General features: G+C 45.2%; 2 protein-coding genes across 7 annotated transcripts in view; one reads left to right on the forward strand and one right to left on the reverse strand.

The window, feature by feature from the left end:
• Positions 1-10270, forward strand: part of SLC66A3 (solute carrier family 66 member 3) — a 14767-nt gene extending 4497 nt beyond the window's left edge. Inside the window, exons 1-7 of one of the 3 annotated variants that reach the window (XM_040496081.1) lie at positions 377-731; positions 916-999; positions 1088-1157; positions 3194-3251; positions 5684-5804; positions 7852-7893; positions 9273-10270. In XM_040496081.1, coding sequence (XP_040352015.1) covers positions 518-731; positions 916-999; positions 1088-1157; positions 3194-3251; positions 5684-5804; positions 7852-7893; positions 9273-9364 — 681 coding nt within the window. In that variant the 5' untranslated portion in view covers positions 377-517 and the 3' untranslated portion in view covers positions 9365-10270. Of the gene's footprint in view, positions 1-376; positions 798-915; positions 1000-1087; positions 1158-3193; positions 3252-5683; positions 5805-7851; positions 7894-9272 lie in introns of those variants that run through there. The other 2 variants (XM_040496083.1, XM_040496082.1) reach the window with 2 other exon arrangements.
• Positions 10271-11752: 1482 nt separating this feature from the next.
• Positions 11753-15937, reverse strand: part of ROCK2 (Rho associated coiled-coil containing protein kinase 2) — a 133919-nt gene continuing 129734 nt past the window's right edge. For all 4 annotated transcript variants that reach the window (XM_040496087.1, XM_040496086.1, XM_040496084.1 and 1 more), the window contains one exon: positions 11753-15216. Coding sequence is in view for 1 of the 4 variants with exons in the window: in XM_040496086.1 (XP_040352020.1) it covers positions 15213-15216 (4 nt within the window). In the remaining 3 variants the exon portion in view is untranslated. The remainder of the gene's footprint in view (positions 15217-15937) is intronic.

Below are 15937 nucleotides of genomic sequence, written 5' to 3' on the forward strand. Positions count from 1 at the left end.
CTTTTTTTTTCTTTCTTTTCTTTTTGTCTCTTTTTTCTTCTCTTCTTTTTTCTTTTTTCTTTGTTTCTCTTTTCTTTTTTCTTTCTCTTCTTTTTTTTTCTTTTTTCTTTTGTTTTTTCTTTCTTCTCTTCTTTTTTCTTCTTTCTTTTCTTTGCTTCTCTTTTTTCTTTTCTTTCTCTTTCTCTTTGCTTCTCCTTTTTCTTTTCCTTCTTCCTTCCTTCCTTCCTTCCTTCCTTCCTTCCTTCCTTCCTTCCTCATCTATTTTGAGAGAGACAACAACATTGCGAGTGGTGGAGGGGCAGAGAGAGAAGGGGAGAGAGGGAATCCCAAGCAGGCTCCCCGCCACCAGCGCAGAGCCTGTCGCAGGGCCTGAACTCATGAAACCGTGAGATCACGACCTGAGCCGAAACCAAGAGTCGGACGCCCAACCGACTGAGCCACCCAGGCGGCCCTCAGAGCTGGAGTTCTCTTAAGGAACCGACGACTGTTCGTGCCTCTCGCCCACCGCTCCTCCTCGATGGGGAGCGCTCTGGACGGCCGCAGGGATCATCCAGGTGGTTGCTCCCCCGCTCAGGGCGGGCCAGCCTGGGGCCACAAGGGCCGTCTCTTCTCGCCCTGCCGCTCGGACCTCAGTGACACTCACTTGTGCCACCATCTCCGGGGACTTGGCAGCGACCACGTGCACCACGCCCAGCTCCCGGTCAGTCCCGGATGCTCGAGAAGCTGCGGACAGGATTAAGTTACCGTCCCACGCTCTGTGTGCGGAATCTCCCCCCCCACCCCCCTGACTTTTCCAGGTGCCAACCGGCAGGTCCGGGGTTTTGCACACAAACCCGGGCTCCTGGGCGCTGGCCGGGCCTCCCCGCCGCCCTGTGCTGGGCCGGCCCCAGCTCAGACGCTCCCCCTCTCTTCCCAGTTTCCTGGTGTTTCTCCGGTACCAGTGTTACTATGAGTACCCGCTGCTGACCTACCTGGAGTATCCCATTCTCACCGCACAAGGTACCCGGCCCCTCGGACCCCCTCCGTGTCGGGCAACAGCCCTTGGGGCCCCCCCCCTCCCGCCTCCCTCACAGCCTTTCTCTTTCAGATGCCCTCCTCCTGCTGTGTGCCTTCCATTTCAACGGGAACGTGAAAGGAGCAGCCCCGTACGTGGCCGTGTATCCTTTTCGTTGTCCAGGGATCCGGTGGGACCGGGGAGTCAGGTGCTTTTGCCAGATCTGCGTTCTTGTGGTCAAACCGAAAAAGATCCCAAATGCGCGAGAGTGAATATGTACCCTGCCCGGGGCCTCCCCCCACCCCGAGCCCGGGGCACCAGGCCCGTCCCAGCTCCATTCTTCAGGGGAGGCGGAGACATTTCTTCTTCCCTGAGAAAACGTCCCCAAGTACGCGAAGTCATAATAACGGGAATGTCTGTCGTGAACCCCGAGGCCACTAACGCGCCCTCTCTGCCCCACAGTGTGGGCGTGCGGGTTCTGGACGGCTGGTTCAAAGCGAAAATCGTGGCCAAGACATCAGAAGGGTCTTGGGGGTGGGGGGGGGGGGGGGCATCTGGTCGTGACGCAGACCTATGCTCGCTCACGGTGCCTCTTCTGTGAACAGGGGCCGGGCTCTTGTTTCGGTTCTGTAAACCTTCAGAGGTTCTCTTGGGAATTCACGGTCCTTAAAAAGCCAGGAAAGCCTTACCAGTGGCAGCCAGTTAACGCGGCCGTGTCTGTTAAGTGACCCGAGCGGGTTACTCGTACACCCGCAGGGTGGAGGAGAGAGGGAGGGCACCCTTCCTGTCTGCGCTGGGCTGGGCGCCTCGGGACGTGGAGGCTGGGGGACACCTGCTGCGCCCACCCCCTGGGTGTTCGTGGGCACAGGCCGGGAGCTCCCTAAGCTGCAGTTGTCCTGTCCCATCCCGCCTGTGAGATGACACAGTCATGCCTACCTTGTGGCAAGGATCACAGTACCAGGAGCACAGGACAAGCTGAGCAAGCGGCAGCCTCACGGCGGCTGTCCGACCGGGCGGCTGTGTAGGGAGGGGACTGAGTCCTGAGCCCCTGCTGTCTGTACCCATCCTCCCCACTCAGCTTCTCTCTGCGCAGCTCTGCCCAGCCGATAAAAGGGTCTTGAAAACAGTACTTTGAAGATGAAAAGCGTCGTGTCGTTTACTGTTTAAATAAAATACGACAATTTACCTTTGTACGGGTGGTGAGGCTGTGGACTGCAAAAGCTGGGCAGCTCCCTGGGTGGGCGGAATACTTATAACCTCCTCCTGTGAGTGGTGATGAACCAGAAGTAGGGTTACCATAGTAACTGATTTTTTTTTTTTAAAGCATAAGTGTGTCCCAAATATTGCATGGGTCATACCATACTAAAAGACTATTTTTGTTGGTCTGAAAATTCAAATTTAACTGGGTGCCCTCTGTTTAAGAAACTGAGTTCGAGTGTTTTAAAAACAAGATTTCACCTGCCTACGTTCCAGCTGCCGTTCTGGAGTTGACCAGGTTGCCAGGAATTCGTTCTAGTCACACCGGGCATTGTCTCTTTCGACCCCTCCATTGAAGTAATGTCATTCATTATAATCGTAGCGCGTTGGGTCCCTGTGACGTGCACCGAGGCCCTGAAGGGGTAGATGGGGCAAAGGAACGTTAAGACCGTTTTGCGGATAAGCAAACCAAGGTCAAAAGAAGGAATGGGACTTGCCCAAGGTCACAGCAGAGGCTGGTGGCCATCCCCTCACCCGCCCGGCTTCTGGAGCCGGACTTTCTGTGCTTTTTGCCGCCTCACTGGGCGTGATGAAAATCCGCTCTCGTTCCTCCTGTCCCCACCTGGGTTTACACTGGGGTTAGCAGGAAAGGGGGAAAGAGAGTTTCACGTGACCCCAGTTTTGCAGAACGTGCCTGCCCTATAATGTTGAGCTGCTTCTTTAAATGCCTTGCTTTTGACATCACCCTGGAGAGGTCTGCATGGCTGGGAATGAAGTGGGCGGGCAGAATCGTTGAGAACCACAAAGGCGGGGCGCTTGGCAGTTTTCTTCCCGTGATCTGCTGTTATGTTGAGCCACTTTCGTCTTTTCCAAATCGGACCGGTCCTCGCAGAGCCTTTCCCAGGTTGGCTTATGTGCGTCACCTCCGTGCTCTTGGCGTGTCCCCACGGGCGCGGGGTGGGGGGCGGCCGAGCCACTGCTGTCTCCCTTAGCGCTCGGTAGATTTGTGGCCTCGTGGTTCGTCCTTCCCCTGCAGAAGTGGATCATGGATCTGGCCATGGTAAGTGCATCGCCCCTGGAGAAGAGAGACCACCGTTCCTGCAAAGAACTTGATGGGCCGAGTGTTTAACCTGCTAACTGAAGGATAAGGGGTTGAAAGCGCAGTCCTACCCCAATGTTACAAGACGTTAGTCTCACTCAGGCGTTTGGTAACATTTTCTTCCTTCTTGGGGGGGGGGGGCGTAGAGCACCTGGCTGGGGAGGTAATTAACAGCAACAGAATGAGCAACGGTGGTAGAATAAGCCTAAAATAAAGAGCTTCTTATCAGGTTAATGATTACACATTGGCTACATACTCATTTTTTTTTTAATTTTTTAATGTTTTTTTTTTTTAATTTATTTTTGAGAGAGAGAGAGAGAGAGAGAGACAGAGCATGAGTGGGGGAGGGGCAGAGAGAGCGAGAGGGAGACAGAAGCAGGCTCCAGGCTCTGAGCTGTCAGCAGAGTCCGACGCGGGGCTTGAACTCACAAACTGTGAGATCGTGACCTGAGCCGAAGTCAGAGGCTTAATCAGCTGAGCCACCCACAGGCCCCATACTCATGATTTTTTTTTTAACTTTGCCCCTCTCCCCCCGAAACATTTTTGTCCTTGGAAAACGGTTAGCCCTGTGCGTTTATCCTACCTTGGGTAAGGCCCCAAAGTCCCATAGTGTGAGAATAGGGCTCCGAGTGTGGGTCAGGGAGCATTTGAGCCCAGATCCTCTCTCCAAAGTGACTGGATTCCGCTTCTCCACCCAAAGGGAGAAGGAGAAGGATCGGTGGTCACACCCAGGCTCATGAACTTCACCACCCCCTCCCCAGCGTCTTGGCTGTGACCCTTGCTTGGAAGGGTGTTACATTCCAACCTTGTGACCTACGGGGAGCAAATGGGCAGGGTTTTAGCATAAATCTGTCCCAAATATTGCACGGGACGTACCTATGCTAGAAATTACTTGTTGTTGATCTGAAATTCAAGTTTCCCCGGGCGTCGTGTATTTTTATTTGCGAAATCTTTCCGGGCCTTGGTTATGAAGACTCCTTCTTCTTGATTCCGAAGATGGCATTTCCTCCTGAAGACAGATCCGGTGGAAGGTCCAGCAGACGTGGTTAGCGTATCTGCTCGGCAGTGGCCTTCCCCCTGACACGAGTGGACAGGGCCCTACCTAAGTCCTCGTGCCCAGGCTTTCCGCAGGCCCGGTCCTCCGTGCTCGTGGTCCCGACCCAACTACCCACCGGCCGGGGCTGCAGACGCCGTCTTCCCACCTGGCGTCAGTCGTCCGAGCCATGTGCTCCCGGCGTGACCTGTCTTCGGATCTGAGCGCAGGCCCTTGCTCTCTGCCTGGAGTGCTCACTCGCCCGGACTTCTCCACAGTCCTCCCATGTCCCAGCCGCCCCTTCCCTCCTCCGCCTTTACCAGGACGTGTTGCTGTAACCCAATAAGAACGGGTCAAGGGCCAGTCCCGCGACAGGTGCGGGGGACCGAGCAGAGCCAGACCCGATGCCCCACCCCCAACCCAGTCATGTTGCTTTCCTCCTGAGGGTCGGAAGTTAAACGGGCTGCTCCGGTCAAGGACACCAGCCACTTGCATTCGAGCTGGAGCCAGTGGCGCTCGCTGGTCCTCACCTTGGTCTCTCTGTAGCATTTGCTGCCCCAGCTCAGGATTCCCCCTTGGATCCTTTGGTTCTCTTGACTTCCGGGGCGCCTTGCCCCTGGTGTCCCCTCCACCTACAGCACAGGCCGGGCCCCGCTCGCCGGGGAGGGCGCTGTGGCGCCGCAGGCCAACTCGTGGTGGTCTCTTACCTCGTGGGGCAGTAGAGGGCCTGAGCGCAGCCCCTCAAGGACTGGTTGGAATAGCTAGAAATTCAGAGCCCGTGTGCCTCGCCTGCTGCTTGGACTTTGTGTGTTCAAAGCAGCATGGTTTTCCCCAGACTCTAAAACACCATATCTCTCTATCATCTGTCTATCCGTCATCTATCCACCCATCTGTCCATCTATCCATCCATCATCTATCTTATCTATCTACTTATCTATCCATACACCTATCTTATCTATCTTATCTCTCCGTCTATCCATGCACCCACCCATCTATCTTATCTATCTATCCATTCATCCATCTATCTTCTCTATTCATCTATCTTATCTCTCTCTCTCTCTTATCTGCTTTTATTGGCAGGTGGTCAGATGGATAAGCCTTTGTGGCCATGCAGTGATCCTTACTCCCACCTCCACACCAGCTGCACGCCCACCAGTTACCCACTGAACAGTGGGATTGGTGCATTAATAAACCAGCATCTCGCTGCTGCCTGCTTTTTCACCGAACCCGGGCTTTGTCCTTGTACAAACCGGTTGTCTCTTGTCCTGACAGTTTGGCTTCAGAAGCGCGCTCAGTATATGGCGCTCTTGTTTCTTTAACTGAGGGACTCCTAACTTTCTCATGTTTTGCCTGCAAACAGAATCTAAGTACTTTCATCAGCGTGGCCAGCAAGTTTGCTCAGCTCCAGTACCTGTGGAAGACCAGGGACTCAGGCACCGTGAGCGCCCTCACCTGGAGCCTCGCTGCATACACCTGTGCAAGTAAGAGCCAGCCGCCATCCCCCCCCCCCCCCCCCGTCACGGTCCCACAGGCTTTAATCCTTTGCACATAGAACCTCCAAGTGGATCCGTATTTATGATTCTGATGGCACGCGGGCTACTTTCCATTCTCTGCAAGATCCCTATTCCACTTGCTAAAAACAGATGTGAAACACCCCTTTCTCCCAAAATCTGGCTGAACATCAACAGTCCTGTTTTGCTCTTTGAAAAGCATCAATAGGTTGATTATATTGAATCCACTAACTTGTTTTTAAAATATGACCCTTTATGATGTAACAGATGAGAGATGAGAAGCATACATTGGCTTTTGAGAATGAATAGACTTTGCCAGGGTGTGTTCCTGGAGCCATGTTGTTTGGTCTCAAGTTCAGAATTTCCACTGTTCATCTGGATTCTTGCAGGAACCTAAAATATATACATATATATATACCTATATATATATACACACACATATATATACCTATATACATATACACACATATATATACATATACATACATATATATACCTATATATATATGTGTGTATATATATATACACACATGCTATTTTAGGTAGAAAACTTTAAAAATTCAGGGCTGTGACGTTACTTAGATTTATTAGTTTTAGGTATTCGAACTATGCTTCATGTTTCTTCTGTGTATTAATGGACCGATTTCTCCATCAGGGGTTTCTGGGAGGGGTCTTTACGTCCCAAGTTATGTAAAATTAAGTTTTCTTGGGTTTTGTTTTTAGCTTGAGATGTTGACAGTGTTATGATATATATATATATACACACACACACACACACACACAAATATATATATAGTTAGGAAATATATATACATATATACATGTATATATGTATATAGGTGTATGTATATATGTATATATATGTTTCTGGAATTGCTGATTTGATATATTACTTATTAGCTCCCTAATTTTACCTTCAGGTAATCTTAAGTGTTGTTTCTTAAATTTTCTTGTAGGAAATCTTCGGAACTTGTAACTTTAAAGACCATGTATTATATTTCCATCTGTTTTGCATGGTACTCTGTGCTTGAACAAGTCCTTAAATACATATTGGATACATGACAAACCGAGGATTATAACTTTATGGGGAAAAAGTGAACTGGCTTTAAACCTAATTTCCTAAATGTGTGATGTGTGAGGCAGAGGGAGAGTTTTGTGTGGGTGGGTTCGGGTCAGGAAGGAAGGGCAGGCGTTGAGTTACAGGTAATGTCCTCGAAATCCCACGTCACATCTCCCACACGTGTCTCCTGTGGCCACGAAGGAAAGCGCTGTACCAGACAAACGAATTGAACGGAACAATTCTAGTTAGACCTTTAGGGAAATCATTGCCCTTTGCTGGGCCTCAGTTTCCTTTACCTAGAAAATCTCTACAAAAGAAGGGGGTCAAGTTCAGTCATTTAAAAACCTTGCTTTTTGTTAGTGGAAGCCTTTCTTTATTATTATTTTTTAATTTATTTATTTTGAGAGAGACGGCGTGAGTGGGGGAGGGGAGGGGCAGAGAGAGAGAGAGAGGGAGAGAGAGAATCCCAGGCAGGCTCCGTGCTGTCAGCACAGAGCCCGATGTGGGGCTCCAGCTCATGAAGCCGTGAGATCATGACCTGAGCTGAAGTCGAGAGTTGGACACTTAACCGACTGAGCCACCCAGACATCTCTGTTGTTAGTAGAAGCCCGTCTTTAAAGTAAACCTTACCAGAAGTCCCATACGTATGAGATTTTCCAAACGTGCTCTTTGGGGTGGGGGAGCTGTGGCTGGGCACACACCGTGGGTTCTCGGCTTCTCCCCGGTCCCTTGGGCAACACTGCTTCTGCTCTTGGGAGAGCCTCAAAACCACTGGGCTAGGACGCATGGCTGGCTTTGAGAGGTTTTATAAAATACAGTACCGATTTGGTGTTCCGTACTACCAAGATCTTTCAGGAACAGTTAGCATCTATTCCTGTATTTGAAATGGGAAGACGTTAGCTGAATACCGACATAGCTGAGAAGCAAGTTGACATTGTTGAATATCTTCTCTTACAGCAAGAATAATAACAACGATAATGACCACCGGCGATCTTACGAGTAAGCGAAATCTTTTTTCTTCCCATTTTTTTGGACTGCGTGCCCTTGGTGGCTCTTCCCAAGTTGTCTTAGGGTTTCACGGATCAGCTTGCTCCACGTACAGTTAGAGGCCACGGTGTATTCCCAGGCGTCAGCCCCCGCTTACAGGGCTGAGCACCTACTTCGTGTTAGCGCCAGGGATACGGCCTGCAGCATGAGGTCGTAGACTGCTGTCTTCGTGACGCTTCCACGCCAGCAGTGGGTGGAGACGGACGGTGCGGTCAGCGCACAATTAGCTATTCAAGAATACTGGGAAATGTGTTCTGGAAAAGCAGGCCAGGAGGAGCACCTGATGGGGGAATGTGACCTGGCTGGAGGGGCCTGGGGAGGTGAATTTGAAGAGACAGATGGGGGGACGGGGGAAGAGACGATGACAAGCCCGTGAGCGGGGGACACGTGGCTTAGCCATGGAGAGTGAACAGGAGGGCTGGGGGTGAGTGAGGACGGACTCTACTGAGGTGACAATCATTTGACCCCCACATCCTTGGTTTTTTTTTTTTGTTTTTTTTTTTTAAGGGGGACACTGTGATGGAGGAGAAGATATGTGGGTTGATGTAAAAAGAACTTAGTAATTCCCTAGGCTGTCTTCCACCCCCCAGCCAAGCGTATACATTTTTGGAAAAGAATGAAAACAAATGGTGTCACCCATTCTATGAAGACTAGAGACATGTTCCTGGTACACATACCGGTTAATTGTTCCTTGAGAAATATGGCTACAGGAGAGTGAGGCACCCCTGTCCCTTTGCAGAGACTGTATTTTGGGCTGCAACACCTTCTGTCAGCAGTGAGCAAAACACTAAAAGTACTGTGGTCAAACCATAAACTTGGGTCAAGTGGGGAAAGATAGGTCTGAGTCTTCTCCGCAGGACTTGAAGAATCCTGTGTATGGGAAGAAGAATCCAGCCGTAAGGAAACAACAAAATGAACCTACGTATTACAATTTTGGAAGATTGGGAATGTTCTAGCTATGGTTTGCTTTGTAGTTAAAGTGACAGCTGTTCCTGAAAGCGATCAGTGTATCTGGGGACAATCTTTTAGGAACAGCTTAGCTGGTATCTTACAAATGTTTCACAACCACAAAGATACATTAACTCTCCTCAGGGGAGTGTTCGTCGAGTCACTTAGGGTAAAGTGCTCTCCCCCCAGAAATATTTGGAAGCAGGTTTGTTGAAAAGTTCCCACGAGGCGGTGTTGTGAATCTTACGTGGTAGACGGGGGTGGGGGTGGGCAGTTATTTAGGCTTTTAGGCTTCTACTTAGAGCGGTAGGGCAGGAGTGATTTTGCATTAGAACGTGAAAACAGTACTCTTTAACATACTTTTTCTTTTTGATCGATTTCAGTTCTTACACGTTTCGTGATCATGCTTGCTTTAAACGTGTGGGTAACCACCACGGTCCTTCGCTACAGGAAGACGGCGGTAAAGGCTGAGTAACAGATGCGCTGCCCCTCCACACGAAGTGGATTCCTAATAACTGAAGCAAAGCTCACTGCTGAATCAAGGTCTCTTATAAGTTTAGTCAATGGCTTCAGAAACGCTGAATTGGAGCCAGATGTATTTTGGACAGGAGCCACTTAAACACTTGTTGAGAAATGTTGATTTCCTTCCCACTCCTCCCCTTTGTGAGGCGGAGGCAGGTCTCGGACACCTGCAAGTCGAGCAGTCAAGACCATGCTTTTCAGCTTTCAGAATCTTCTAAGAAATAAATCCTCTCTAGAGCACAAATGATTATGAACGGAGTGGGATTTTACTCAGTCAGAAGTGAAATTGTAGTAAATTACCAGGGTCACTTTCTGGGGCAGTTTTTTTAATATAGATGTAACAGGATGGCCTTGCTGTATCATAATACACGATAATGCCTCCTTAGGCTATAGTAAGGATATCGAGGCAAGCAAAAACGTTAATTGGCTCAAGTTTATACACCCAAGTAGTGCTGTAACTTCATATAGTGCCTTTAGTTCCTAAGGAAAGGTCGATTGGCTGCAGTCTCTACAGCAGGATGAGGCAGTCCCGATGAGCTTTCTGATTCAAGCACAATGCTGCCATCTTTAAGAGTCACACCTTTGAAAAACAAAAATGTCCACTGAAAATAGATGCAGTAAAAGGTATTGCTGGGGTGCTGTCAACTTCTTACGGATTTTATTCTTGTTATATTCTAAACGTGATGTTAGGATTACTGGACACTGCATTTTACCGTAAAAGTTTATAAACGCTAGAATTTAAAAGCTCTTTCCCTTTATAATTGAATGACATTGTTATACGTAATAAGTAAATGATGTTTATTAGAAAATGTTTTAGTGTCCTATGTAAGATAAATAAATCATTCTGTAGTTTTTAAAATCCTAGTTGTCATTTTTTTTTTAATTTTTTTTTTCAACATTTATTTATTTTTGGGACAGAGACAGAGCATGAACGGGGGAGGGGCAGAGAGAGGGAGACACAGAATCGGAAACAGGCTCCAGGCTCTGAGCCATCAGCCCAGAGCCCGACGCAGGGCTCGAACTCCCGGACCGCGAGATCGTGACCTGGCCGAAGTCGGACGCCCAACCGACTGCGCCACCCAGGCGCCCGTAATTTTTTTATTTATGTAAGCTCTACACTCAACGTGGAGCCTGAACTCACAACCCCGAGATCGAGTCACATGCTTATATTAACTGAGCCAGCCAGGCGTTCCTCACAGTTGTCAATTTAAAAAAAGTCCAAGTGAACCTTTTCTCATATGCAATTATAATCTAACCATTAGGAATAAATACAAATTAGGTGATTTGAGTCCATTTTATTTAAATATACTTCTTAGAAATTTATCATTGCTTAAAGCTTCTCCTTTAAGAAAATACTATCTTAGGGGCGCCTGGGTGGCCCCGTCAGTTGAGCGTCTCTTGATTTTGGCTCAGGTCCCCATCTCATGGTTCATCTCATGAGCTCAAGCCCCGCGTCGGGTTGCGTGCTGACAGGATCCTGCCTGGGATTCTCTCTGCCTTCCCACCCCCCCACTCCACACTCTCTCTCTATGCCTGTCTCTCTTAAGTAAACTTAAAAAATAAAAAGAATACACACTCTTAGGTGAAGAGTTCCCCATTTTTCCCCCCTTTGGCAGAAAAGGGAACAAACATTTGAACTATTCCAGATATCCTACGCACATTATCATATTTAATCCTGCAACAATCCTGTAAGTAAAAGTCTCCGTTTTACAAAAGATGTAAACACTGAAGCTGAATAACCTGTCCCGGATCCGGCAGCCAGTAAGCATCCTAGATAAGAACCCACTGGTTACAGGGGCGCCTGGGTGGCTCAGGCGGTTGAGCATCCGACTTCGGCTCAGGTCATGATTTCGCGGTTCATGGGTTCAAGCTGTGTCAGGCTCTGTGCTGACAGCTCAGAGCCTGGAGCCTCTTTCGGATTCTGTGTCTCCCTCTCTCTCTCTGCCCCTCCCCCGCTCATTCTGTCAAAAATAAAACAACAGAAAAAAGAACCTACTGATTACCAAAGAAATAACTTTCTTGAAAACTACCTCTCAGCAAAACAGGCACTCTGCATCTTTTCCTTATCCTGGACACTCAAATGAGATTGTTTGATTTGCAAGTCCCTCAAAATACCTAAATCAGGCCAGCAACAGACTCCTTATTGAAATTCTATTTTTATTTCTCCACGGACTAAAAGACACGGCTGAGCATTCACAGGTCTGTGACCTTAGTTATGATTTGTTTTGCTACACACCCATCTTTTTATATGTATCTTTCAGGGAAGGCAAACATTCTGGGTAAGTATCAGAAGGCTGCAGCATTCTGGGACTATTTCACAGGAAGAGTATGAAAATGCTCCGGTCTTAATTTCTTTTATTTAATTTTTTTAATATAAAAAGCAGGCATAAAATACAATTACATTACTACAAAGATGCAACAAAAAATTTTTTAAAAAGATCGGGGGGTACGATTTTTGTTCAGAGGGGACAGCTGATCAAATATTTACGATTATCTAAACCATGCAATTCATAACTTAATACAATTCCAAACAAAACTCATTACTATGGGGAAGGGAATCAGGGACAGGCCCCCCAAGCATAATATTCAGCACTGTCACACAGCGCCTATTTTCAAAGTGCTTTGTGAATCAACTATGGTGTCTTCACGCCAGAGGGAAACTGGAGCCTTCTTCCAGGGGAGGAGACGTGATTCAGTAGCAGTGTCGACACAGACCGAGAAACTCAGAAGTGACTTCCTCTCACAGAATACTAAACATGTTATTTAAAGCATGTTTCAAGAAAGTAATACAGCGTCTAAGTTTCTCTATTTTACCACCAGAATCCTGTGGGAACAGATTAACAACAGCAGCAAAATTTCTTCAACTGTGGTTTGGCAAACCTAGAGTATTTCTTTTTGAAGGTCTACAGATGAACCGACACAAAAGACATCGTTCAGAGCCAGATTTGTGACTCCAGCACAGGTCAATTTTAAAACACTCACCTTATTTTAGATTTCTCGGTATCCTTTAGATAGCTAAAGGCATTTACAAATTTCAGATTTTTTAAAAACCTTGCTTCTAGATAGCACGTTTTTAATACTTTTCAAAACCTCACTATACATTAATTTTTACCAGTAACACCGGCACCAGTTTTCCTTCTACTTCGGTCTCGCTATCCCCACTAAAGAAAAGTACAAAATCCAACTAAGAAAATCCCAGTATTCACTACTTCTTAGCTCTCAATAGGAGGTATTTATGGCTCTAGGAGAAATCAGGTGTGAAGAAATAAGCAACTTCTGGTCTTGCATTTATCTGGGAAGCTCTGGAGCCTCAAGAAAAAGAGAAGCTGGCACAAAATCAGGTTGTTAAACCGAGTCAATGTTGTATTTAATGAGTGCTGGGAAGAGGACACTTGGATAGGGGTATGCATTCATGCACGTACGTGAAATGAGCAAAAGGGTAAAAAGCAAACTCTTACCCAAGGTCAGAATTTTTATTAAGCGCATTTCCATTAGCTGGAGAAACGACCTAAAAACCCTTATGTTAAACTATATAATGTGAAGAATCTCCATGGGAGAGATTTTTTCCCACCCCTTAGAATACTTTCTTTTCCCCAAAAAACTTCACATTAATTTTCCTTGTATAGCTGCAGCACACCATGATTCTCCATATTCTCTAATATATACAGCATTCAAAATTTAAACTTTTGCCATTTTTACTCAAATATTTCAATTACTCATGTGTAAACTTCAAATTATTTCACCTTAATAAAGTTTATTAAAAATATATATATATATATATACTCTCCAATTCAGAATAATATGATAGAACCTCCCATAGTGTAACAAAATCTTTATATAAAATATTAATTCAGTCTCCTTTTAACAAGTCTAATGAATGGAAATATTTATTCTATATAAATTTTATATAGTTCTCATTTTTAAATCTTAAAAACAAAAAACCAAAACCAAAAACAAAAACAAAACCCCAAAAAAACCAAAAGCTGTGTCCCCAAGCCAGAACCGCAGAACATCCCGGGGAGGGACATGGCATGCGTGTCCGGACTCAGCACAGACAGCGTGAGAGAGCGTAGGCGGGACAATGTGAGAATGACAAGATTCAGGTTTAGTCCATCAGGCCAGAGGCCACGGTTCAATTTCCACAACAGTGTCTATATTTTGGGGGTCTAACTCTTTAACCATTTCTACACTGACCCCAAGGGGAGTCAATGAAAAAGGTCTATTTCCTTCATTGAAATATTAGATGATGTATTTCAGTATCACACCAACTCCGTATGTATATAAAGAGACTAATAAAAGACTACATACTTTTTTCAAACTTGATAACTTAGCATTGATGCATACTGTAGCAGTAAAAAACACATTTTTCTGGGATAATGAGAAATATGGCAGAAGTGGTCCTGCATAACCTACAACTTTAACATCATTTAAAAAATAAAAATCAAGTTAAGGGCCTTTGAGGCCACTTCTTCCTAGTCACCAGTTTTCTTAACCCAATACTGAAATATTGCCATACTCAGTTGTGTGTTTGAGGGATCACATTTAAATATTTAAAATATATCTACAGTATGTCTTAGTTTTCTTTATATTTGAGATAATCTTAGAATCTTGAGTGTGAAAATGTAGAAACAGTCACAAATGTCTCTGCCAGAAATAAAAACACATCTAGGGTAGCCAGCAAATTCAAAGCGAAGCAAACATTTCCTACTCATACACTAATACTGAGGTCTGTAAGCAGAGTGGGATGAATAATAAACATAAAAGATATATTAGTTCCAATATTATCCATTATTGTTTCTATCACGGGTACTTAAAAAAAATTCTGTTATACAATCAAGATAGTCTGACACTGATAACTATTACATGTAAAAATAGTGCACTATTTTTCTTTTGCAAAGCGAATTTGCATCCTAAGAGCTGGTAAACACTTTTTGTTCAAAATACAGAAAAAGGTGAGACATTAAAAAAAATTAAATTAAGGCATTCAAAATGGGTAAAGTTGCCTATCATGAAGCATTAGGAAACTGATAGAATTAACTTCAAACTTCTTGTTACAGTAACTGCTTAAACATGATCATGCAGCTTCCATGGGGTATACACAAATGAGGGATAGATACAAACTTCAACGTTATGGCTTTATACAAGTGCATAGTTGCAACTGCAGTTTGTTATGATATCTGATTACTGTATGTAAAAAAATAAATGGGACATTTGAAGAACCCTCTTGCAGTAATACAGTACTATGTATATGTGTGTGTGTGTGTGTGTGGGGGTTATGTATGTATATATACATATATGTACATATATATACATACACACCCCCACACACCCCCACACACACATAGTATAATGGTCACTTCTTAAAGATGCAGTCTCCATCACTGTAGTGGAACCCATTCCCAGACTCTTCTGGTGAATGTGCTGGTGAAATCTCTCTGTTGAAGCTGAAAAGATGATTTCTTTAACTCTTCTCAAGCCTTTTGTGCAATGTAGTGTGAGTGACTGCCAAGAGAGCTTCATGGAACAACTTTGGAAGAGTTGCATGATATTCTTACTCTATTAACCAATCACTGTTGGTTCAACATGTTGCTCCAAAGGAGAGCAGAAAATCTCCAAGATTTATAATTTATATTGCAGGAATAAAGGGAAATATGTGTGTGTGTGTGTGTGTGTGTGTGTGTGTGTATCAGTCTCTCAGGAAAATATAGCTTTTTAAGAAATTTTGGGCCATCATATTTCAGTCTTGTTTTAACTGGAAGAATATGACCACCTTGAATAACAACTGCATTCACAGAAGGCAGCTAGCTGGAAAAAAAGAAAAAACAAAGTTAGTTGATACAGTAAAATACTTTAAGAGACTGTTAAATTCTTTGAAAAGGCATTCCATTTATATCATTAAACTATGCAGTCTTCCAACCCCTATGCTTTTAACACCTAAATCATACATAAGACATATTTACTATATTACTTTTCTGATTTTTAGGTACATGCAATTATATTCTTATATTTTCCTACAAACACAACACACAAGTTTTAATACGGTTAACTGGCTATTAGGGTTAGATAATACGTCACGGAGTGAGTCAGGGGAGTGTTAAGTTTGCCTTGGAGATTAAGTGCTCCCGACTCATGTAGCTGAACGAACAGTGGACTTTTGGATCAGGTTCTATTGGACTATTTGACTCTTAGTCACATTTTTTTTAAATCTATGACATGGGAACAGACACATTGTTACAGTAAATATATGTAAAAATCTCTGTAAATCTTGGTTATAAACACCTCCCAATGATACATGATTTAAGTCTATTTTTGCAATATGCTCCCTTAGGTTAAGGCAGATATTACTTCTTTTAAATCCATTCTACGTAAATGGTTTAATCATGAGGTTCAAATTTCCTTTAGCCACTGTTAACCGAAGTATTTTTTTTTTTTTTTGTAACCGAACTATTTTATTTGTTCTACAAGCACAAGAACTTTCACAGCATATCAGTAGCATTCTTCGGCAAGAGTAACATGATCTTTTCAC

This window comes from Herpailurus yagouaroundi, unplaced genomic scaffold (genome assembly GCF_014898765.1).
Source record: "Herpailurus yagouaroundi ecotype Mexico unplaced genomic scaffold, PumYag 188, whole genome shotgun sequence".
In the NCBI taxonomy this organism is placed as follows: Eukaryota; Metazoa; Chordata; class Mammalia; order Carnivora; family Felidae; genus Herpailurus; species Herpailurus yagouaroundi.